The sequence below is a fragment of the Oratosquilla oratoria genome, chromosome 21 (genome assembly GCF_046742065.1).
Source record: "Oratosquilla oratoria isolate Oo_2021 chromosome 21, ASM4674206v1, whole genome shotgun sequence".
In the NCBI taxonomy this organism is placed as follows: Eukaryota; Metazoa; Arthropoda; class Malacostraca; order Stomatopoda; family Squillidae; genus Oratosquilla; species Oratosquilla oratoria.
This window is the reverse complement of record NC_134797.1, coordinates 21,208,021-21,233,056: the sequence shown is the minus strand read 5'-3', so window position 1 is coordinate 21,233,056 and position 25,036 is coordinate 21,208,021. Positions and strand designations below refer to the sequence as shown.

General features: G+C 37.4%; 1 protein-coding gene across 10 annotated transcripts in view; it reads left to right on the top strand.

Moving 5' to 3' along the window:
• Positions 1-25,036, top strand: part of LOC143036768 (methionine adenosyltransferase 2 subunit beta-like) — a 26,981-nt gene extending 1,945 nt beyond the window's left edge. The window contains exons 1-6 of one of the 10 annotated variants that reach the window (XM_076204480.1): positions 5,383-5,538; positions 13,618-13,738; positions 15,513-15,700; positions 21,829-21,981; positions 23,258-23,448; positions 23,582-25,036. In XM_076204480.1, coding sequence (XP_076060595.1) covers positions 13,635-13,738; positions 15,513-15,700; positions 21,829-21,981; positions 23,258-23,448; positions 23,582-23,836 — 891 coding nt within the window. In that variant the 5' untranslated portion in view covers positions 5,383-5,538; positions 13,618-13,634 and the 3' untranslated portion in view covers positions 23,837-25,036. Of the gene's footprint in view, positions 1-5,382; positions 5,539-11,287; positions 11,336-11,411; positions 11,492-11,511; positions 11,729-11,777; positions 11,911-13,617; positions 13,739-15,512; positions 15,701-21,828; positions 21,982-23,257; positions 23,449-23,581 lie in introns of those variants that run through there. The other 9 variants (XM_076204479.1, XM_076204481.1, XM_076204486.1 and 6 more) reach the window with 9 other exon arrangements.

The following is a 25,036-nucleotide window of genomic DNA, read 5'->3' as shown; positions in this document are numbered from 1 at the left end:
AGAGTGTGTATATATCATAAGGCAAGAGGATATCTCTTCTTTGAAATCTAGCATATTCAACTGTCAGAAAGCTATGATGCACCCTGTAGGACTTGCTTCCAAGTCAGATAAGAGCAGCAGTAAGATAGACTTGCCACTCACTACTACAGCCACACCAGCTACATCAGGAGGGCAGTGCTCTGTTTTAATTTTATTCTGATGCTTTGTGTATACTGTCTGGGTCTTGTAAATAAAATCTATTACAAAGGCGGAGCATGCCGACAGGAGACCTTTTGATCCATATCTAGGTCGGATGCAAAAAAAAAAAAAAAATCATATTAATAATAAATTAAAACTATAATAATGTAAAAATAACAAATAAAATACATAAATAAATGCATAGGTATAGTTGAATAACAAACAAAAAGGTAAATAGTAAATGATTATAAATTGACATATAACTAATAATAAATGAAAATCAGACAGACAAATTATAACAAAACAAAAACAAATAATATAACATAAATTATAATCATTACAGCATCTTACTTAGGTATTTATCTAAATGATTCTTAAAGCTTCGAACTGAACTACATTGCACTACCTGTGCAGGAAGTTTATTCCATTCATTAACTACACAGTTGGCAAAGTTGTTTCTACCTACTTCCAAATTGAATCTATTTCCGGACAGTTTGAGACCATTGTTTCTTGTCTGATTCTCATTCAATGTGAAAATTTGGTCACTTTTGATGTTGTCAATTCCCTTTAAAATCTTAAAGACCTGTATCAAGTCACCTCTGAGTCTACGCTTTTTTAGGGAAAACAGATTCATGTGCTTAAGTCGATTTTCGTATGATTTATTTTTTATATTTGGAATCAGTTTTGTGGCTCGTCGTTGTACTTTTTCCAGTCTGTCAATGTCTTTAATGAGATTCGGTGACCATACGGAAACAGCATATTCCAAATGTGGACGAACTAACGATTTATATAGCTTGTTAATGAGTGATGGACTTTTGAAATCAAAAGATCGTGCAATCAATCCCAGAATCTTATTTGCTTTCTCAGAGGCTGAAATACACTGCTTGGATGATTTGAGGTCGTTACTGATAATTACGCCGAGATCTTTTTCACTATCCACTTTTGTTAACGAATTTCCAAATAACTTGTAATCGTACTTACTGTTATTTTTACCTATGTGTATTACCTTGCATTTACTTGTGTTAAATTTCATTAGCCACTTTTCAGACCATTGCTGTAATTGATCTAAATCTTCTTGAATATCTAATTGGTTTGAGTGATCATTTGCCACTCCGCACAGTTTTGTATCATCAGCAAATTTGGAAACAGTAGATTTTAGTCCATTGTCTATATCATTTATATATACTATGAATAGAAGTGGCCCAAGAACGGAACCCTGAGGAACTCCACTTGCAACATTTTTCCATCCAGAAGTTTTTTCCATTTAAAACAACTCTCTGTTTTCGACCTTTCAACCAATTACTAGTCCAACCTAATAGGCTACCACTTATTCCATGCAAAGCTAATTTAGTAAGTAGTCTTTCGTGTGGGACGGTATCAAAAGCTTTTGCAAAGTCTAGATATATTAAATCTATATTGTTTCTTTTGTCATAATTCGAGATAATTGTGTTGTAGAATTCGAGTAAGTTAGTCACGCAAGAACGTTTCCGTCTGAAACCATGCTGGCTATCATTTATCAAACGGTTACTTTCTAAATGATATTCGATATCATCTCTGATGATAGTTTCCATTATTTTTCCTACGATCGAAGTCAAACTTATAGGCCTATAGTTATTTGGTTTCTTTTTGTCACCTTTTTTGAATATGGGAGTAACGTTAGCTAGCTTCCATTCTCTTGGGACATCTCCGGATATGATGGATTTCTTGAAAATAATTTCTAATGGAACAACAATCTCATTTTTCATTTCCTTTAAGATTCTTGGATGCCAACCGTCAGGCCCTGGTGTTTTATTAACTTTGAGTTTATCTATACACCTTTTAATTTTTTCTTTTGTTATATTTACTGTAGTGAGTAAGTTTACCCCAGACTTTTCACAGGTTTCAGTTTGGAATTCACTTTGAGGTGTTTCGTTTACGAATACCGAGCTAAAATAATTGTTTAAGATATTACACATTCCTTCATTTGAATATTCAAGTTGACCGTCAGCAGATAATAGTGGACCAATGTGATTCCTAACAACCTTTTTATCTCTAATGTAACTATAGAATTCTATTCCTGAAGTGATCTCTGTTTTGACCTTTGGCCAGAAAGGATGAAGTTTCCCTGCCTATTGTGAGTACCACCTGTGACTGTCTTGCAGTACCACCTGTCTTGCAGCCCTCACTGCCTCATCTTCTGCCAAAGAAGAGAGTGGCAAGACCTTGAAGCAAGGTTCTGAAAGAAAATGAATTGCTGCCTCACCACACTGCAGTGCTCTCCCATCTCAGAGTTGACACCATGAGTGAGGCAGCATCTGAGACTGACAGGATATTCAGTCTCTGTTGAGCTTTTCTCTTACTAACCAATGGTGCAGGAGGTGATCCCTGGAAGCACATAGTCACAACCCATGTATCTGGGAGTGCAGATCCAGTGGTTGCCCTGGAGGAGGCCATGTTTGACGGCAGCCCGAACAACAGAGTAACTTCTTCAGGATCCACTCTTTTCACCTCGTATAAGGAATAGGCTATGTGTCCCTCTTCCTAAACCTGGTTGGGAAGTCATCCCCAGCTAGTGCAGAATGAATAATGATAACAAAAACCAATATTAAGGCAGCAACAATCCTCCCAAAACTAAAGTCCTACTCTTGCACTTGCACCCTACCATGAAATACTTTTCTGTAAATGTAAGGACGAGCCCCTCACCCCTCCCTCCCTCAGACTTGAGAAGTCTACGGTAGTAACACCGGACTCCAGAGCAGTTGTCCACTCTCCCCAAGGATGATAATAATTGTCACTGATGGAGTCGACAAACTCGATCACAGTGACCACAACCCTAATCCCCCAAAGTGTGCTCCTAATCTACTCAGCCCTCCTAACCACCAACTTGACTTCCACTACCTAAGACTCTTGATCCTGAAATTCACTATATATAGCGCTTACACCGAGCGAATCCGTGCCGATTCTAGCCAAATGTTGTAAATTTGAATAGCTGGAAGAAGACTTTGTTTTCAGCATTCTAGAAATCCCTATGAACACTTCAACAATCTGTCTAACATTCGTAAAGGTTTAATTTCTTTCATTTCACCATTCAGTTTTTCAGTCTATGGCGCAAAGGTAATTTGACTTCTGAAGACTGAAAAAACGAAAGATTGTAACCAACGTAGTTTCTACTCAAACGAAATAACAGTGGTTGAGGAGAATCAGCTGAGAGCTCGGTGTAAGTGCAGCCAAAGTCTGTAACACAATAATGCCCCATGAGAATATACGACGCACTTGACGACAAAATACAGAACTTTCCATGATATGTGGCCACAAGGAGAATCCATAACAAGAGAACTAAAAGCAAAACCTCACTATGAGTCAAAACCCTAGCAACTTTATTAAACACCCCCAATTCAAACCACGTAAAACGTGTAACACTTGTTATTCCACCACTGCGATACAACAGAGAAAAAACAACGGAAAGAATAGAAAGACGGCCAAAAGTAACAAGAGCACATACAGTAGTGGTGAAACAGCTGTTGCATCTGGGCCCCACAGTTTGCTTTGTTTGTGGCTGTCTCTCTTCTAGGGTGGCCAGATGTCCTCCTCTTGGGACGATACTCCTCTTTTTGAGCACTTTGTCCTCCATTCGACGCAACGTAACGCCGGACGTGAATTTGTCCTCCTTTCTTGGGGTGTGACAAAAATAAATAGAAAATGAATAAAGAATAAATAAATAAGGTCAACGTCGGAACTCGGCAGCCGAAGTAGATACAAGACAGGAACTACACAGGACCAACGTTGTAACGTGTGATTGCATGATTCAAATCTCATATTATATATATATATATATATATATATATATATATATATATATATATATATATATATATATATATATATATATATATATATATTACATATTACTGTATATTATAATCATCGATATGCAGTGTCCTCCTATTTGGAAATGGCCACCCTACTCTCTCCCCACGTGTTCCACTAGCCATCTGGCATCAGCCGGCCGGGAAAAAAAAATGATGCCGTCTACAGGAACGTCAACCCAGCAATCGCTGCAACTCTTGCACCGACAAGAGAGGCCTGAAAGGTTTCACTGGAACCCCAGTCATGTTGGGACTCCAGGAAACACTATTGTGGACGATGCTGCCGAGGTTCATCAGGATGATCATACTCTCCCTGACCCGCCACCAACACGGGCGTCGCCATCAAGAAGGCTAGATTGATAGCCGGCCCGAGCATGGGGGCCATTTTGCTACTTCGGACTCTATGGCGCAGTGATACCGTTCACAACCGCTAGTCCGATGGTAAGAATTTTATTCTCGCCCAGGGTTGAAATAATTTCAGTATCGCTGCATTGTAAGCCGGTACTCCAACTCTCGTGGGCAAGGATTTGGGTGTGTGCACGTACGATCACAACAATTTTTCATAGATCAGACATATATAACTTCTGAGATCTCACCTGGGAGGGTGGTATCTGTCGATCACGAGTCCACCACGTGATCCAAGAACATGAATCATTGCCTCGTCACTGGGTATGAGGCCATCCGCCTGCCTCCCGGTGGAAGAGTGGAATCTGTCTTCCACTGGATCCGCCTCTGTGGGGCCGAGGTACAACAGCTCCACCACCATCACCGGCTGAGTGCGACCCTCAGCTCCCTGCGGGTACACACTTCGTGATCTCTCCTGGGTGTCACCACAGCGGTCTTGCTGTGGGTACACTGTGTCTTGCTACACTGCTTCTGACCCAGAGATGCAAGGATGACCCGTCATCCACGAGGAGCTAAGATGAACGCAGGGAAAGGGTGGTGGAATGGGTGGGAGTAGGTACGTACCTTTGTATTTGGCTACCTCTCTTATATGGGTGGGTGGAGGGAAGCTCTTGGTATATGGAAAAATAAAACGAAATAGAATAATATGTGGCGTGAATGTGTGCGAGTTTGGCATCCCTGACACAATGGCAAAAGTCACCTCTAGACTACGATGTGGACGTGGCATCGCGCGAGGGGTGGGATGGGGTGGGGGGCGGCGTCAATGCCGTGCGTGGGCGTGGAAAGGTGTTAAAGAGAAAATTATAAAGGGAGGAAATATAGAATATAGCTACGGCTAGATATGATATGCAGGTCTTATTAACGAACGAGGAATTAGTTAAATGTGACGGCGTCAACCTTTCCTGCAACTGAAAAGAGGATAATCGTCGCATAAACAAATAAAAATAAAAAGACAATGGTGAATCACAAGTCAGGTGTTGCCTGCATGGCTACAAGTGTGTTTTCCAAGTTAGGCTATGTTTGAAATTTAAAGCAGTTCGATTTGCAGTCTCGCCGCCGGCAGTAGCCCAGTATCTACGGTTGTTGAAGAGTTCGATATTTGCAGCTGAAGGTACGTACATTAGTGTCGTAGGTAAACTGACACGATAACTTGTATGAGTAGATGATATGTGGGCTACATGAACATGTCATTTAACGTGATGTATTAGGACATAAGTAAAATTCATACCGATTTTAATTTTCTCTGAACGTGTGTAATATTAAGTTTGAATGTCACATTTACGTCGGCTGTACCCCTTCCGTACGTTATAGATTTTGAACTTGGTCGGTTATTTCATTCAGCTGCACATGGTCCCTTCCTTTTATAAGTTGTCAAAGTTGTGAAAATCCATGATACCCAATCTGACGCGAGTTAGGAATTGAGGGAATTTTATCTATGGTTACGAATATATGCCCCAGTTTGTTACTTTTATTTAAATGTTAAATTGGTTTCGTTTCTCTCAGTATCATGGAATTTTCCATGCATAACGCACGGTTTTCTTATTCCATATTTAGCAAATGTATCTGAATACTCAATTGGCACTGGAATGTTTGGGGTTACCCTATCCTGGTAGGAAATAAAAATGATTAAAATGTACCAAATATTTGTGAAGATGTAAATTAATGTTTAGGTAGCTCTTACATTGAAGATAAATGAATAGTTAAAATAAAAATAAAACGGAGATTTAGATGATATTGCAACAATGGATAAATTTGTAACTCAACGATTATCCTCTTTTCATACATACATACATATACCAAGGCTTTTCCCCCCTTACTAGGGAGGTAGCCAAAAAGGAAAAGGCATAAAATCATTCCCACCCATTTCATCCCTGAAAACACTCCACACCCCTCCACCCTCCCTCCCATCTGAGCACCTCCTAGATGACGGGTCATCCCTGCACCTTGTCCACTGTCCTCTTTTCAGTTGCAGGAAAGGTTGACCCCGTCACCTTTAACTAATTCCTCGTTCGTTAATAATACCTGTATATCATATCTAGCCGTAGCTATATTCTATATTTCCTCCCTTTATAATTTTCTCTCTAACACCTTTCTTTCCATGCTCACACACAGCATTGACGCCCCCCCCCCACGTTCCCTTCGCACGATGCCACGTCCACATTGTAGTAGGTGAATTTTGCCATTGTGTCGGATGCCAAACACGCACACATTCACGCCACATTTTATTTTATTTCGTTTGAATTGGGGGTGTTAAATAGAGTTGCTAGAGTTTTGACTCATAGTGAGGTTTTGTTTTTAGCTCTCTTGTTTTGGATTCTCCTTGTATTGTGGCCACATATCAGGGAAAGTTCTGTATTTTGTCTTCAAGTGCATCGTATATTCTCATGGGGCATTTTTGTGTTACAGACTTTGGCTGCATTTATACCGAGCTCTCGGCTGATTCTCCTCGACATTGTTATTTCGATTGAGTAGAAACGATGTTGGTTACAATCTTTCGTTTTTTCAGTCTTCAGAAGCAGTGGCGACGCCGGGGGGGGGGGACCTTAGCCCCCCCCTAAAAAAATGGCCAGCCCCCCCATTGGCCCCCCCAACTGAAATGAGCAAATTGAAAATTTAAAACACTCATTGAAATAATTTTATTAAGTGGAATTTTTAATTGCCAGGGCTAAAGATTTGTCAGCCATCAGTGCTAGTCCAACCATTAACCCCCTCCCCTTCTGAAATGAGGATAATATATGTGTATTATCATATTACTATTAGCCCCCCAAAAATTTGCTCAGCCCCCCTTAGCCTCCCCAACTAATAATTTCTGGCGCCGCCGCTGTTCAGAAGTCAAATTACCTTTGCGTCATAGACTGAAAAACTGAATGGTGAAATGAAAGGAACTAAACCTTTACGAATGTTAGACAGGATTGTTGAAGTGTTCTTACGAAAGTTTAAAATGGTGAAAACAAAGTCTTCTTGAAGCTATTCAAATTCACAACATTTGGCCAGAATAGGTACCTCAAAATGTTAGTTTAAACTAGTTGGCCCAAACACCCTAATTCAGATCAAAGTATTAAAGGGTCCAAGTGCAGACTAGTTTCAGAAACCAGCAAATGATATCTTTGACGGAAATAGAGGCACAAATGTAAAAATAATAATAATAATAATAAATAAATAAATTATTAATCAGATACCAGTCAATTCAGTTAATACACCTTTAGACATTAGTAATATAGCAAGTCATGAGTAAAGAAATAGTTTTGGTTATAAAAAGTACTTGTCAAAGAAAAGCTCATAGGGAAGATAGGATATTGATAGATCTTCTGAAAGACACAGAGAATTCATTGTATATTAGCTCAGCTATTCACCTAATGTCAAGCTTTACTGAATCATGGTGTGATGATGTAGTGAATTTACTTCACAAGAAAGAAGACTAGAAAGACCTTAGGAACTACCAACCTATTAGTTTGTTGTGAAATGTATACAAAGAATTTTCCGAGGTTCTTACAAATACACTGAGAAAAATTTCATATGAAAAACAAGAGAAAAAGAAGGCTTCACAAGTGGATGCTCAACTAATGACACTTTCTCTGAACCAGTTGTGGGTTTGTTCTGTTGATTCTCGATATAGAAGTTACACATTCTTCTACTAAAGTTTCCTTTTTATTCCGACTGTGGGTTCTTCGTGAATATTAATTACATATGTGCCACAACATATACATATATATATATGTACATATACGTATATGTACATATACGTATATGTGCATATACATATATGTACATATACATATATGTACATTGCAGAAACCACAGGGAAATTAAAGTCGGAATACTGAACGTTTTCGTTTATTACGACATCCTCAGAGTACAAGAAAGAAAAAATAGAACACAATATTTATACAGAAGAAAGACAACTGGGAGAGGTCATAGCCAAATAAAACCTTCGGACATTATACATACAACACATTCAATCACAAATGGAAATGTTAATGATAATAAAAAAAAACACATATACATTCATATACACATGGAAATAAGAATGGTAATAGAAACAAGAAAAAAATTCTTGTTACTATTACCATTCTTATTTCCATGTGTATATGAATGTATATGTATTTTATTTATTATCATTAACATTTCCATTTGTGATTGAATGTGTTGTATGTATAATGTCCGAAGGTTGTATGTGGCTACGACCTCTCCCACATAATTTTTTCTTGTTACTATTACCATACTTATTTCCATGTGTATATGAATATACAGTATATGTATTTTTTTTATTATTATTAACATTTCCATTTGTGATTGAATGTGTTGTATGTATAACGTCCGAGGGTTTTATGTTGCTATGACCTCTCCCAGTTGTCTTTCTTCTGTATAAATATTGTGTTTTATTTTTTCTTTCTTGTACTCTGAGGATGTCGTAATAGACGGAAACGTCCAGTATTCAGACTTTAATTTCCCTGTGGTTTCTGCAATATCTTTTCGTCACGCGTTATTGTGATTATTTTTGCAATATATGTACATATACATATACATTATTCGTAAATAGCTGGAGTCCAGAAACCATTTTTTTATGGGAGAAAGTATCCCCTGGACTCGACGTTCGTCAATTTATTCCGACGTTTCGAACCCTGTCCGGGGTTCGTCTTCAGGGTAATACAGTGGTAGCAATGGAAATGTACATAAATAGGGGGAATTTGGTACACTGGGACAGGTCTCCACAGTAACCGTTATAATCCAACGCAGTTAAACCAAATCAAAAACACAAATGAGAAACAAATATAAATAAAACTGTAAAATAACCAGTGCAATACTTCCTTGAAAACATTCACCGAGTTTACCATAGAAAAAAAATAATATATATATATATATATATATTTATATATATATATATATATATATATATATATATATATATATAAAGAAAATACAGTGAAAGTTATAAGAATTCAACCCGCTACTGATGGGTCGCACCACTGTGCACCCCCGTGGAACAAATGTCCCGCGTAGCATGTATTATCACGAATAAAAGAAATTGGAACAAGAACACAAAATCCATCAATATCATAAACATGCAAAAAAGGAAGAGTACACATTGAAATAAATAAGAAATGCAGTGTGAAAAAATGTCCCCCAAGATTGGGTGTAAAAGTTGTACGACGTGGCATGCCACAACGATACGCGGAACAAAAGTCATGTAACGCATGCCACCACCGTTAGTAAATTTCATAAATAAATAAGGTTACCTACCGTCGAAACAAAAACAAATAAAACACACAACATAAACATATTAAGAAGTAAGCTTCCTCTCCAGCCTATCCTTCGCCCCCTTATAAATTGGGTTTAGAGTGATGCATCTATTGACACTATTATCATCACTTGACCAAGCTTCCAAGAATAACCTGGTGCTTTTTTCCACTACCTCCGTATTTCACTTCCGCGTTTTGCCAGTCCATTTCGTGTCCCGTTTCCTCGCAGTGTCTTGAGACGGCCGAACTCATGTCCTTTCTACTGACAGCCCTCTGGTGTTCTAGCAGTCTTGTTGAAATAGCACACAAACCGAGGAACACTCTACATAGGGCCCTGACCAAAATTAAGGACACTGTGAGCCAAGCGGACCGAATAGGGGTGGTTTATGACATTAGGTGCAAGGACTGCGAGACACATTATGTTGGGGAAACTAGCAAGAAATTGGCGACAAGACTGCTAGAATAATAATAATGATAATAATAATAATAATAATAATGATTTTATTTGGTAGGGTAATACTACTGCTAGGTAAGGAAGAACATGTTACATCAAGAGTACAGAAATGCTACACTCGGGTACTGAGTCCGAAACACAGTGTTTCCACGGGAATAAAACAAGTTTCCGTACATTACTGGCCAATTTCCTTAAATTCATCTTTCAGTTTCCAAATGTTATTGAGTATAAACAAGGATAAATATAGTTTTAACCAAAAATTTGATATTTGTTATATATTTACAATATATTAAAATATTATAGTCTATTTCTATAGAAATAATAGATATACAGACGAAAACTTGAGGTCTTTTCCCAGACTGCACATTACCAAGTAGGGCCTAGAGTATCTACATTGAGGTTGATGAATATATATTCGTAAAATTTCAAGTACCCCACAAAAATGAGTTTTGAACTAGATCTGACCAAATATGCCTCTAAATATAAGAAAACTGTATTATTAATCTGTTGTGACCAGTGGTGGACTAGAAATAAAAATGGTACAACAAAATGAAATAAGAACTTGCTTTGATAAAATGCAATTAAAAAAACAAAGAATACTGTATTTCCACTCTTGTGTAAGAAGAATAAGGAGGCTACCATTCTTAAATAAATAATTGATTTCCAAAAAGAACTCAACATTTATATTGTGCTAACCTAAATTAAACTTTATTATCACTGGTAGTGTGGCATGCTGTGCCTCTTAAAATAAATTAAATTAATGCTATGAATATTTCTACTTTGCCCCCCAATTCATCACGTAACCCGCAGTACTGTAATATGCAATGTCTGACGTATGAGGGTGACTATGATGCCAGGTGGAGGTGTGAGGAAATAAAATATGTAACTATGTATATGAAGTACTCTTGACACACGATACCTCACGAGTTATATAGATATTTTCGATGCCAAGGGAGGAATGATACATCCACCCCTAATTTACTGTTTTTAACCTCGATTTCATCAACCTATTCACGATTCTTCTTGAATTTTGAAAACGGAATTTTACGTGTGTTTCCCGTGTATTTTGAGATTTCAACGCTGGTAGGGAGTGCCACAGGAGGGAAAAGATAGAGTAAATATGCATCGGTTACAGATGCAATGAACAGGCAGTTTCTTAATTAAATGTAAGAGGTCAAAAACCAATCAGATCATGAAAAGTTCCGGTATTGTAGGTATAAATTTAAATACATTGAAGAGAAAGCAAAACAAGAATATTATGATAATAAAATAAACAAAAACAAATCAGACAAGCAAGCCATGGAAGACTAGAGGTTCGGTATATCCGTGTAAGGCCAAGTCCAGTAATATAGACGTAAGGATTGAAGGAGGTCTGGTGTTTGACAAATATACTGTGGCAAACCATTTCAACATAGCTTCAAAACTGGTTGAAACACCTCCAATTAATTCACGTAGAAATTGTAAAGATTTTGTAGAAGTTAAAAAAATAAACAAGCAAAGGAATTTCAATTTAAGTCGTATATCCTATGAGGAGGTAGTTGAGGTATAGTGCCAGATGACCTAAAATTAGCAAGTGGTACCACTACATAAAAAAAAGAAACTGTGGGGTAATTATAGGCTGGTGTTTGTCATTAGCATTATGTCAAAGGGTTTTGAATGCACTCGACTATACAAACAACTGAATGATTTCCATGTGGAAAATAATCTTCGGTATGAGCTTCAGTCAGGTTTCCATATGGGATACTCAGCTGATACATGTTTGATTATCTTCCATAATTATGTTTGACAGGTAACAGGTATATGATAAGGGTAGATATACAGGTATGGTTCTTCTTGATTCAAAAGGCATTTTTTGGTACCATGAATCGAGATCCTTCTGCAGAAAATGACTGCTCTTGGTATGAATGATCAACTGATTCAGATCTTATTTAGCTGATAGAAAGCAGTCATTAATTTAAACAATTCCAATTCCTGTGAATGCAGTGTTACTTGTGGTGTGCCTCACGGCTCAGTCTTGGGACTGCTGTTTCTGATATATGTCTGTTGTGGCAGACTGTAAAATTCTGCTTTATGCAGATGAATCAGCTATGATTATTTCAGGAAGGGATACATCAGAGATAGAGAAGGTCAAAGCACTGAGCTAGCTGCTGTACAAGAATAGCTAATTGATGATAAACTATCATTACATCTTGGTAAAACAGAATTTATTGTTTGGGTCCAGCCATAAACTGAAACTGTGATAGTTTAAAACCCAAATATGATGATAATGAAATAGACTAAACAACAGGTTACCTACTTAAGAGTGACCTTAGACCAGACTTTGTGTGGAGAGGTCATAGCTGATAGAGTACTCAATAAATGCTTTAACAAAATCAAATTTGGAATTTGTAAAGTTTCATCTCACCCATTCAGATAACAATTTGTATATTCTTTGCATCTATAGTATGAGAACTCCAACAAATGTTCTTAGTAATGTTTCTTGCATGAATTGATATTAAGGTATGGTGAAAAAGTAATTACTGCAACATTCCCATGATCCACCACTGAAGCACCATATTTGTTGAGAGCATCACCCACTATTTTGTCATAAAACACACATTTTTTCACTTCTAACCTAACCTACCTACCTGACCTACCTAAGCTAACCTAAAAATGTGTGCAAAAACATGTACATCTTGCACACTGGACAGCTATGACACTGAGTGACAGGTAGCGGGAAGATTGCAGGAATTATTTTTTCACCATCCATTTACAGCTTTCTCCCTGTCCCATGTATCTACAATTCCTCCACAATGCCCTTTTCTCTACCCTGTTATAAGCCATCTCTAAAGCCACAGAAGAATTTTTTTATGGATTTAGAGAAGACAGGAAGGCTTTGTAGAAGGTATTGCAGATATATGGGATAGTGGGAGAGGGCAGTCAAAAACTTTTATGTGAATAGTAGAGCTTGTGTTAGGATTGGGAATAGTAAGAGTGATTGGTTTGAGGTGAAAATTGGGCTGTGCCAGGGTTATTTGATGTTGCCATGGCTGTTCAATATGTACATGGATAGGGTGGTAGGGGAGGTAGATGCTAGGGTGATAGGCAGAGGATATGAATTGGTTTGAAAGACTAGAGGGAAGTGGGATGTGAGGCAGTTGCTGTTTGCTGGTGACAATGTGGTTATGGCAGGGTCAGGGGAGGGCCTAAGGCAGGTGATGATGGAATTTGGAAAGGTATGTGATAGGTTATGCTATGTGCAAGAGGTGAAGGTGGCAGTCTGAAAGGAAAGAAGTTAGAGGAAGTGGATATTTTCAAGTACTGTATGTAGGGTTGCATGTAGCAGGGAATGGAGGAGCTCATAGTTAACAGTTACAAATATTTTACATGTACCATGAGGTGATGTATGAGTTATTGAGCTCACAGTTAACAGTTACAATTGTTTTAAATGTGCCATGAGCTGATGTATGAGTTTTTGGTGCATGATTGATTTATTTTCTTTGTTTTTTTACATCAGAAAGGAACTTTGGAACCATGCCAAAGGTTTTGGTAACAGGAGCTTCAGGACTACTAGGAAGAGCTATATTGGCTTTGCTGAAGGAGGAGAACTGGAATGTAGTTGGACTTGGATACTCCCGGTAAGACTTACAAATTCCAGTATCATGCAGTTATGGAAATATGCTAATTTCATTTAGAAATCAGTCCTACATAAGCAGATGAAATGGACAGAGATCTCTTGGTTTGGGATGGGAGTATATCCTTGTGTGACAAGGTGAGGGAAGTACAGTTGAAGTGGAGAGCGAGAGATTGTGGGCCTGGTCAGTCCACTATCAATCCATTAGGGGAGGACCTTCAGATGGGGGTGAAAATGTTGATGACTTTTGAAGATTGGCAGTAGGAAGATGTTTCTTTATGATATCTGTCTTGTAGGACCAGAACAAGTAATTTGTTTGTCCCAAGATAAATATGAAGACACATATGCTTTTGTCCACTAAGTTGTGGTCACTAGTGAGTATGAAAAACAGCTCTAGCATAAAACTAGACTGGATCCAGGCATTACATGCTTCAGATATTAATTTCATAGTGGTAGTGATGGTTTACACCCTGTCTTATCTCATCCTTTTGTTACCAAGCAAAAAATTTTCTTTTATTCTGACAGTTGTCGAGCTAGTTTATTCATCTTGGTTAACTTTTATACTGCCACTTATTTTAATTGGGCTGTGGGGAAGATGCAGAGATGATCAGTCATTCAGGAAGGGCCAAGATAAGAGGGAGGGAGGGAGGGGGTGGATGGGGGTGGAGTGAGTATGTGGGGATGAAATGGGTGGTAGTGGTTTTTATGCCTTTGTTTTTTTTGGCTATCTCCCTTCTAAAGGGGAAAGAGCCTTTGGTGTATTTATGTATGTACTGCCAGACTGTTTTACTTAGCAGCACTGATTCAGCAGCAGAGGGTCCTGTCTTGATTAACACCTTCCATACCAAGTAGTACTTTTGATTTTATTCTGGTGGTTGCTAGGATAGGTCATCCAAATTCATAGTACTTCTACAATAGCAAAAAGGTTAAGAATGAGGCAATTATTTTGTATGTCAGTAGTACTTACATAAGAGTGATGTGCAGTTTCTTATATTTTTCTGTATTCAACACTTAGTCTCAAAATTTGTTATTTATGTTTGAACACAAACCAAAGGTGCAGATGAAAAATACAAAAAAGAATTGAAATGTGGTGGAACCTCAGATAATGAACTTAATCCATTCTGTGACTCTGTCCTTAAACCGAAATGTTTGCCAATCAAAATTATTTTTCCCATTGAAATTAATTGTAAATCCAATTACTGACGAGTTAAACACCATATGAAGATGGAGCTTTTATTTGTACGACATTTCGCTTATTACAGCTTTTTCAAGTACAAAAATAAATCCAATTAATCTATTCGAGCCTTAGAAATATGAAAATATTACATTGAGTGTTTTTCTGTGATGATAGATATAGAGTGAAGTTAAAATATGCTTATCTATAGAGATATATACTAAAATAAACGAAACAGCGTTGTACTTTAGCTTGTTTGCTGATAGTTGCTGTTACATGGGGGATGGAGGGGGAGGAAAAGGAGAAAAATACTGCTTTGAAGGGAAATTCCCTTCCATAAAAACATTGGGCAACTCTGGTACAGTTTTTTCCCATTCTCTGTACCCTTTTAGTTGGTTCCTTTTCTGTGTGCACAAGAAAGCCTTCTTAAATTAGTTGTCTTTCTTTGTTGCAGAATTTTCTGCAAGTGTGATATTGCATTGTCAGTCAAAATGCTAATTGCCCTATTAGTTACAACTTTGTTATGGTGATTGAGAACCATCACCATACATTCTACAACTCCTTAACTAATGACAATTTTTTATTCATATGTCACATCTTCCAGAATTTCCCAAGGTCTGATCAAATGTGATTTGAGGGATCGGGAGGCAGTATCTGCCCTTTTGAAGAAAGAAAAACCAGATTTCATTATTCATTGTGCTGCTGAAAGAGCTCCAGATAAAGTTGAAAATCACTATGAAGAAACTGTACTCTTAAATGTTAAAGCAACAGAGTACCTTGCATCTATTGCAAGTAAGTATTGGGAAAGGTTGAAATTAAAATTAGTTATAGGAATACACTGAATTGTGTTTCATACAAAATCAACACAGGCTGCTCTCAGTGGAGGAGTGTCCCATAATGTCTATTTATTTATTTATTTATTTTATCTATTATTATTTATATTACCATCTTTTTTACTTATTTATTTATCATTATAATTTTGTTCACATCCAACCTATTATGGACCAAAAGTTCTCCTGTTAGCATGCTCCTCCTTTGTAATCCTTTGTGATCCAGTGACACACCATCTGCAGTGGTGCTCCAGCAGTAGTTGTCTGTGATATTGGTAAAGATGTCAAAGAGCTGTGACATTACTGTGGAATCTCCTGGAAAGGAGGCAGTTGGGATAGTTTGGCCCTCCCATATTGAATGAGGTGATGTCTGTCAAACTGATGCCATGGTTCTTTCTTTTGGGAGACTTGTGGCTCCCAGGAAACCAGCCATGGGCACTGGTTCAGCCTATGAAGAGGTATTCCAATCAGTATCTCATATTCATATTGAATATTAGTAATCATTGTTACCTTTAGTTTCACCAACTGGAAACCTTCATACTCTGAGTGGTCAATATTAGTCCTTGAGAATTCCCATAGATTTTTCTGCAGTAGAAACAATTATTTGTTGGGTGTGCTGTAGTAGTGTAGGTCTTTTTTCCTTGTCATTGACCATTAGGAAAAGTTGGAGGTGAGGAGTTGCTGGTTGTCAGTTTCTTTTATGTGGGAAAATGGAGTACAGATGGGAAAATGGAGTACAGATGGAGTTAATAGAGATCTTGATACTGAGGGCATGGTCAGGAGACAAGCGGAAGCTCTTCAGCATTGCACCTCCTGATGGATGTGAGGGTCTTGTTAGGGAGATGAGTATCTCCGAAAGCCATCTTGCAGGACCACCACTAGCAGATTTCCATCACTGTAACAAAAGCAATGTAGGTGTTTGAAGGTGAATAAAGGATGGGAACATCATTGTTCATTACATCATGCAAACATAACCGACAGAAGAAAAATACACCAGCAGAATACTACTCAAACTTCTACATCAAACTTCCACAATCTCCACACAGCACATCTTTACAAAACACAGTCATACTCAGATCACAGAACAAGTACTTTAAGACTGCCTGCTAAACACCCTAATTTGTGACACCCAGACAGACATTAGCTCCACAGAGAAATCCTTTACAAGAGAAGACAGAGCAACTCTAGCACAACAACATTCAGGTCACCATTTAGCACAGAAACAATACCAACACAGAATAGGCAGCCTGGCCACTGAAACAAATTGCCTCAGATGCAGACATCACAAAGACACCAAACACCTCATTATTTACCCTACCAATACCCAGACAACAACACAATAGTTCTCCCTTGAGTGATTAATGGGCCAATTCAATGGCTATTGCTAGTTAATCTGGGAGCCATGGATTTCCTGCAAGATACCTGGGACAATGGATTAATTGCTTCATGAATTGAATCATCGTGAAAATTAATGTGGTTGAAAAGATGAATATCTGCACATTGGGGACCATTCACTGTGTATAAAATACTTTCCCACACATACATACTACTAATTGCACTATCATGGAGGAGGTGGGTTGAACACAAAATTTGTGTATATGTATGTAGCTTGAGCATATATAAAGAAATATAAGAAAGTTGTTCTCAACTTATATGCTTCCATGGAGCTCCTTGTCAGTCTTGACTGTGATGGCATGGAATTAAAGAGAAAATTAATGTGGTTGAAAAGATGAATATATATATAAATATATGTATATATATATATATATATACATATATATATATATATATATATATTATATATATATATATATATTATATATATATATATATATATTATATATATATATATATGTATATATATATAATATATATATATATGCAATAAAAAACTAAGAATGTGTGTTCACAAATGTACGAGTAACCACAAGATGAAATTAACTAACAAAGCAGAGGGCTTTTGTATACAATAATTACATCTTCAGTGTATTAGCACTGAAGATGTAATTATACGAAAGCCCTTTGGTTCGTTAGTTTATTTTTCCTTCTGGTTACTCATGCATATTATATATATTTTATATATATATATAGTCTATATATATATATATATATATATATATATATATATATATATATATATATATATATATATATTATTTTAACAACCACAATACACTTTAATTCTAAGCCATCAAAGGCCGACATACAGAAATTTAAATGCGCTACTGCCAAGGACTGGAACTCAGCATCCTTATGACAAGTGCGGTAGTGACTTACCAACTAGGCTATCGAAAAAGGTATAAGTTGAGTTCAATTTTTCTTATATATTTGTATGTTCGAGTTACATATACATGTAACTCGAGCAGGCAAACATATAAGAAAAATTGCGCTCAACTTATATCTCTCTTGATAGCCTAGTTGGTAAGTCACTAATGCACTTGTCATGAGGATGCCTGGTTCGAGTCCTTGGCAGTACCGCATTTCGATTTCTGCATGTCGGCCTTTGATGGCTTAGAATTAAAGTGCATTGCGGTTGTTAAAATGTATCTCTAATCACTGAGACCCATTCAGTGTTGTACATATATACAGTATATATATATATATATATGTTGAGACATTCTGACAGGTTGATGTAAGCGGAATAGGAAACACAGGAGTCTTAGTCTTGAGTTTATTCCTGACTAGTTTCGCAGGTATGCTTTTTCAAAGGAATATGTGTACAAACGGGCTGTGGGCATTATATACATGGGGTGGACCTCACCACCTCTCCGAGTTGTCATAGTTGGTGGCGAATGTGAACATCACATTGTGGCTCATGTAACAATGAAGACATTTTTACAATTAAATATGATAACACTAGTACCAAAGAAATTATTAATAGAAAATGTAACAACAGTAATGGTAACGATGAAGATAAATTAATAATATTAACAATAATAACAAAAATGATAGTAGCAATACAGGAAATAATAACAATAAAATAAAAGTAATAATAATAAAAACAATAATAAAGATGATAATACTAATAACCAAGGAATAAAAATTATTATTAATAGTAATTATGACAATAATAGTGAAAACAATGATAATTAAATATTTAAATAGTAACAATAATAATAACAATAATAATAATAAAGATAAAGAAAGTAATAATAATGAAGATGGTAATAATAAAAATAAAAATGTAATGATAAAATTATAAATATAATGATAGAAATAATAAATAATAGTTATAATAACAATGATAATAATAATAGTGTTGAAAATAAATAGTAACAAATAGCATTAAAAGAATAAATCATGATAAAAAGTTGGGGCAAGGTAGCATGGAGGAACTTCAGAGTGAAAGGAAGAAAGCTGGAGAGGGTAGGCTCGCGGTAGATTTTGTCCATTTCGAGTCACCAGTTCTCTTGTTTGTGTTTTTGTGGTTGGCAATGTAAAGTGATTCAATTATTTTCCGTTGTTTCTTGTGTAGTCCTTTAGCTAGAATGGTGGAACCCTCCCAGTTAGGCAAATGTCCCTCTGTGTCAATGTGGTTAACTAGAGCGTTGGTTTCTCGGTGGTGTCTAATGTCCGCTTTGTGTTCCTTGAGTCTGTTGTCAAGTCCTCTGTATGTCTCTCCGTAGTATGCACAGTCACATCCTTTGCAGGGAATTTTGTAAACGATGCTATTGTCACGGTTCGTCTTGGTTCTGTTGGTGGTCAAGTGTCCTATTTTCTTCCCTGTGTCATTTACTATGATGAGTCCTGTCTGTCTCAACGTTTTGGAAAGCATGTGAGAGAGGCCAGAGTTAGGAACCACAAGGTATCGTAAATTTGTCCTCTCTTCACATCCTTTCCTCTGTCTGATTTTAATGGCTTTCCGTAGTGACGTCCCTAACATGCCCTCTGGGTACCTCAGGTTCCTGAATGCAGCGGTTACGTATTCAATTTCCTCTTGTAAATACTCTTCGCTGCATATTCTAAGAGCCCTAAGGTAAAACCCAATGATAACCCCTGATTTGGTCTTCTCGTCGTGTGCGCTAAAATAGTGGATAAAGTCGTCTTTGTTTGTCGGTTTACGGTATACCTTGAACCTGAATTAAATTCACAGTAGAGGAAGAGACCAACGGTTCCCTACCTTTCCTAGACGCTGTCGTCATCAGATCGGACAGCAGCGCTAGGTTCAAGGTATACCGTAAACCGACAAACAAAGACGACTTTATCCACTATTTTAGCGCACACGACGAGAAGACCAAATCAGGGGTTATCATTGGGTTTTACCTTAGGGCTCTTAGAATATGCAGCGAAGAGTATTTACAAGAGGAAATTGAATACGTAACCGGTGCATTCAGGAACCTGAGGTACCCAGAGGGCATGTTAGGGACGTCACTACGGAAAGCCATTAAAATCAGACAGAGGAAAGGATGTGAAGAGAGAACAAATTTACGATACCTTGTGGTTCCTAACTCTGGCCTCTCTCACATGCTTTCCAAAACGTTGAGACAGACAGGACTCATCATAGTAAATGACACAGGGAAGAAAATAGGACACTTGACCACCAACAGAACCAAGACGAACCGTGACAATAGCATCGTTTACAAAATTCCCTGCAAAGGATGTGACTGTGCATACTACGGAGAGACATACAGAGGACTTGACAACAGACTCAAGGAACACAAAGCGGACATTAGACACCACCGAGAAACCAACGCTCTAGTTAACCACATTGACACAGAGGGACATTTGCCTAACTGGGAGGGTTCCACCATTCTAGCTAAAGGACTACACAAGAAACAACGGAAAATAATTGAATCACTTTACATTGCCAACCACAAAAACACAAACAAGAGAACTGGTGACTCGAAATGGACAAAATCTACCGCGACACTTGCCCTCCAAGAATGGCTTCCCAGACCCCCCGACCCTAAGTAGATACCTTTTTCCCACTTCGGCCTACCCTCTCCAGCTTTCTTCCTTTCACTCTGAAGTTCCTCCATGCTACCTTGCCCCAACTTTTTATCATGATTTATTCTTTTAATGCTATTTGTTACTATTTATTTTCAACACTATTATTATTATCATTGTTATTATAACTATTATTTATTATTTCTATCATTATATTTATAATTTTATCATTACATTTTTATTTTTATTATTACCATCTTCATTATTATTACTTTCTTTATCTTTATTATTATTATTGTTATTATTATTGTTACTATTATTTAATTATCATTGTTTTCACTATTATTGTCATAATTACTATTAATAATAATTTTTATTCCTTGGTTATTAGTATTATCATCTTTATTATTGTTTTTATTATTATTACTTTTATTTTATTGTTATTATTTCCTGTATTGCTACTATCATTTTTGTTATTATTGTTAATATTATTAATTTATCTTCATCGTTACCATTACTATTGTTACATTTTCTATTAATAATTTCTTTGGTATTAGTGTTATCATATTTAATTGTAAAAATGTCTTCATTGTTACATGAGCCACAATGTGATGTTCACATTCGCCACCAACTATGACAACTCGGAGAGGTGGTGAGGTCCACCCCATGTATATAATGCCCACAGCCCGTTTGTACACATATTCCTTTGAAAAAGCATACCTGCGAAACTAGTCAGGAATAAACTCAAGACTAAGACTCCTGTGTTTCCTATTCCGCTTACATCATATATATATATATATATATATATATATATATATATATTATTTGTTGAGACATTCTGACAGGTTGATGTAAGCGGAATAGGAAACACAGGAGTCTTAGTCTTGAGTTTATTCCTGACTAGTTTCGCAGGTATGCTAGTTTCGCAGGTTTGCTTTGTAAAAGCATACCTGCGTAACTAGTCAGGAATAAACTCAAGACTAAGACTCCTGTGTGTACTATTCAGTTAATATATATATATATATATATATATATATATATATAGAGTCTGTGTATATATTTTTTTCTTGGCCTTATGAAAGATATCAGATCCATCACATTACATGTTCATATATATTGAGAAAAACTTGATAATGCATTGACACTGTACAGCTCACTTTTCTTTTGAACCAATTATATACTCTTCTGTTCTCTTCATTTCAGAGGAATTAAATAGCAGGCTCATCTACATAAGTACTGATTATGTATTTGATGGGGTGAATCCTCCTTATAAAATAGATGATAAACCAAATCCCCTAAATAAGTATGGACAATCCAAACTGGAAGGAGAGAAAGCAACAATGGAAGTCAACCCAGGTTTGTATAATTCTCTTGACTTAGATGTATTTGTGGTTTAGTTCCCAAGAATGGAATTTCCTTGCTATGTGCATGTATACCCGAATATGGAGAGCTTACATTTTATATCCATCAGTCTATTGGCCCAGGTCTCTCTTGCAAGACTCATGGCTCCTAGGTAACCAGCAGTGGCCACCAGATAGGACCATAGGTCACTCAGGGAAGAATATTTGGTTCACATGAAGAATTGTCACCCCAGACTTCAACAGGGTGATAATTCTTCATGTGAGCTATCCTAGGGTGACAGTTCTTCATGTGGGCCATCCTGGGTTTACAATTCTTCAGTTGTATAAGTTGATAACAATAAGCATAACCCTCATTCGGTCTAACCTAACCTAATTTTTATTCCACTGTTGATATTCGGTGTACTGGGGTGACAATTCTTCATGAACACTGTTTTCACCATCATCATTTCCTTCCCAGTATACTTCTCCACTATCTCTCTACTGTAGTTACTTCCTGTGATCCCATACATATATCTATTTGCTCATCTCCAACACCACTACCAGGGCCATACGCACTCATGAAAACATTTTTTTTTTTATCTTAATATCAATTTTGCCCACAGTATCCATGAAGACATTTCACTCCACCATGCACTCCCCACTCTCATTATTCATCAACAGTGACACTCCTTCCCTCTCTCACCCCTTGACATTATTGCCTCCCTACCTATCATACTCCCAAACTCTTCACACAACTTGTGGCACAGTGAGAGAGTTCCTAGCTGCCACTACAGCGGTCCGGGTTCAAATCCAGCCCAGGGCTGAAATAATTTCAGTATTGCTGTGCTGCGGGTCATTACTATAACTGTCATGGGTAGGGAGTTGGGGGTGTGTGTGCATGTAAGGTCACAGCATTACCCAAAGATTGGTCATATATGAGCTCTGAGCTCTTATGGGAGGGAAATAGCTGTTGATCATGAGTCCAACATGTGATCCAAGATCATGGTAAATCACCCTTCCCTTTCAGTTTTGTTTCCCATAAAGCTAACACTATGGGTTTCTAGATTTTTAATCAGAGAAACTTATGGCAACAATCAATTGATTGATGTGAATTTACTTGTACATAGCCCTGTGTCATAAGGATTTACCGTAACCTAAATACCAATCTATGGAGAAGAGCAAATATTTTAACATTCCTCTGTGGTTGCAATATAGTTTCATGGGTGTAATCATTATAGTTACTTTTCTGGTTAACTTTCCCCCATTCTCTAATTTATTTTTTCTTTTACCAGATGCGTGTATTTTGCGAATCCCAATCCTGTATGGGCCTGTAGAGAGAATCGATGAAAGTGCTGTTACAGTTCTTCTTAATTGCATCAAGGACAAAAAGCCCATTACTTTGTCTCATTATGAGAAAAGGTACCCTGTTAATGTGAGGGATATTGCCAAGATATTAAGAGATTTGATCATGAAAATTGATAAGGTGACTCATTTTGTTTATTTTCAGTGTTGGGCTTCATGGTAATTTTGTATGAAATATGACATTACATTTGAAACAGGCATCACTACACAAATATACGAGTATATCAAGTTTATTTACCTTTTGATTCTTATAGGACCCATCCATAAGTGGGATCTTCCAGTGGAGTGGCAAGGAAAGACTGACCAAATATGAAATGGCAATGTTGATAGCTGAGGGCCTTAATTTGCCTTTTGACCACATATCCCCTGACGACAAGGCTGTATCAGGAGCTTCACGCCCATACAATGCCCTGATGGATAATTCCCGTTTAGAAGAGCTAGGAATTTCACATCACACTGGTTTCAAGGAGGGCATTAAAGCATGCCTGGAATTTCTGGAATATTTTTAGAAAGATTTGAAAAACATTTATAATCATGGGAGGGTTTGTTGAATTGTTTTATGTTTGTTTAAGATGTATGCTTACATGTGTATGTGTGTGCAGGTAGAGGTAAGAGTGTTTGGGTTTTGAAGATAGATGTGAGGGAGGTAGTTCTCTCCGATTTTCATTTTGCAAGGTACCTCTTATTGGTTTCAATTACGTATGTTATAATAATAATCTCACATAATCAAAAGGTAATAGCTGTTTATATGGAATGCAATGCTTATTTCTTTGGTTAGTACTTTTAGCTCGTACAGTTGACAGGGACAAATGACAGGTACATGGTAGTTCTACTGGATGGATATTAAAGGGAATGATCTCCCTGCCACTCATTTTCATTTGTTACCAACATTCCATATATAAGTGCAGCCGCAAGGGGCAGACACTTTGGCCTGCTATCTTTTCCCAGCAAAATTGTATTTCCTCCATGGAGAGCTGACCGCCAGCAGAGCCAGGTGCATTCTTCAGTGCATTCCTGGGTGTGTTCCTTGGTGTCCTGAGCAAAGTCATGCCAGTCAGGACACTGAGGAATGGACCTAGGAATGCACTGAGGACCGCATCCAGCTCTGACAACCAATGACCAGGCGCGGATACAAGGGGGCCCAGGGGGCCCGGGCCCCCCCCCAACGCCCCGAGTATGGTACACTCATCTCGAGTTTGATTCTCCTTGGATAAACACTTTTTAGTGCAAATTTATGATTTGAATTATATTTGTGAATTATATATGATTTTACGTACAATTACGAGCAAAACAGACTTAGGTTTCTGGACCAATCTCCAAGCCAACAGCATTATTCTTGGGGTTGAAATATTGGTGTATTTCAAGTATCGGTTATCGCTTATCGGTTCGCCCCCCCCCCCTCCCAATAACATTCCTGGATCTGTGCCTGCCAGTGACTGCTCTCCTTCACTTACTGCTCCAAGCCAGAAGTGACAGAAGTAGTCCCACACTAATGGTGCGCAAACATCTGTCCAAACTTTCTTCCCAGAGAGACCTGTAGGTGGACGGCCCTGAGGACCACTACCAGTCACTGGAGGAGTTCTGTGTATCCTGTTAGTGTGACTAAACCTAACAGTTAATCAGGACAGTATTCATTCAATATGGTTGTGATTTCAGTGGTTTCGAAAGATATGGAGATATGGAAATATAAAAATATGTCTTACTTGAAA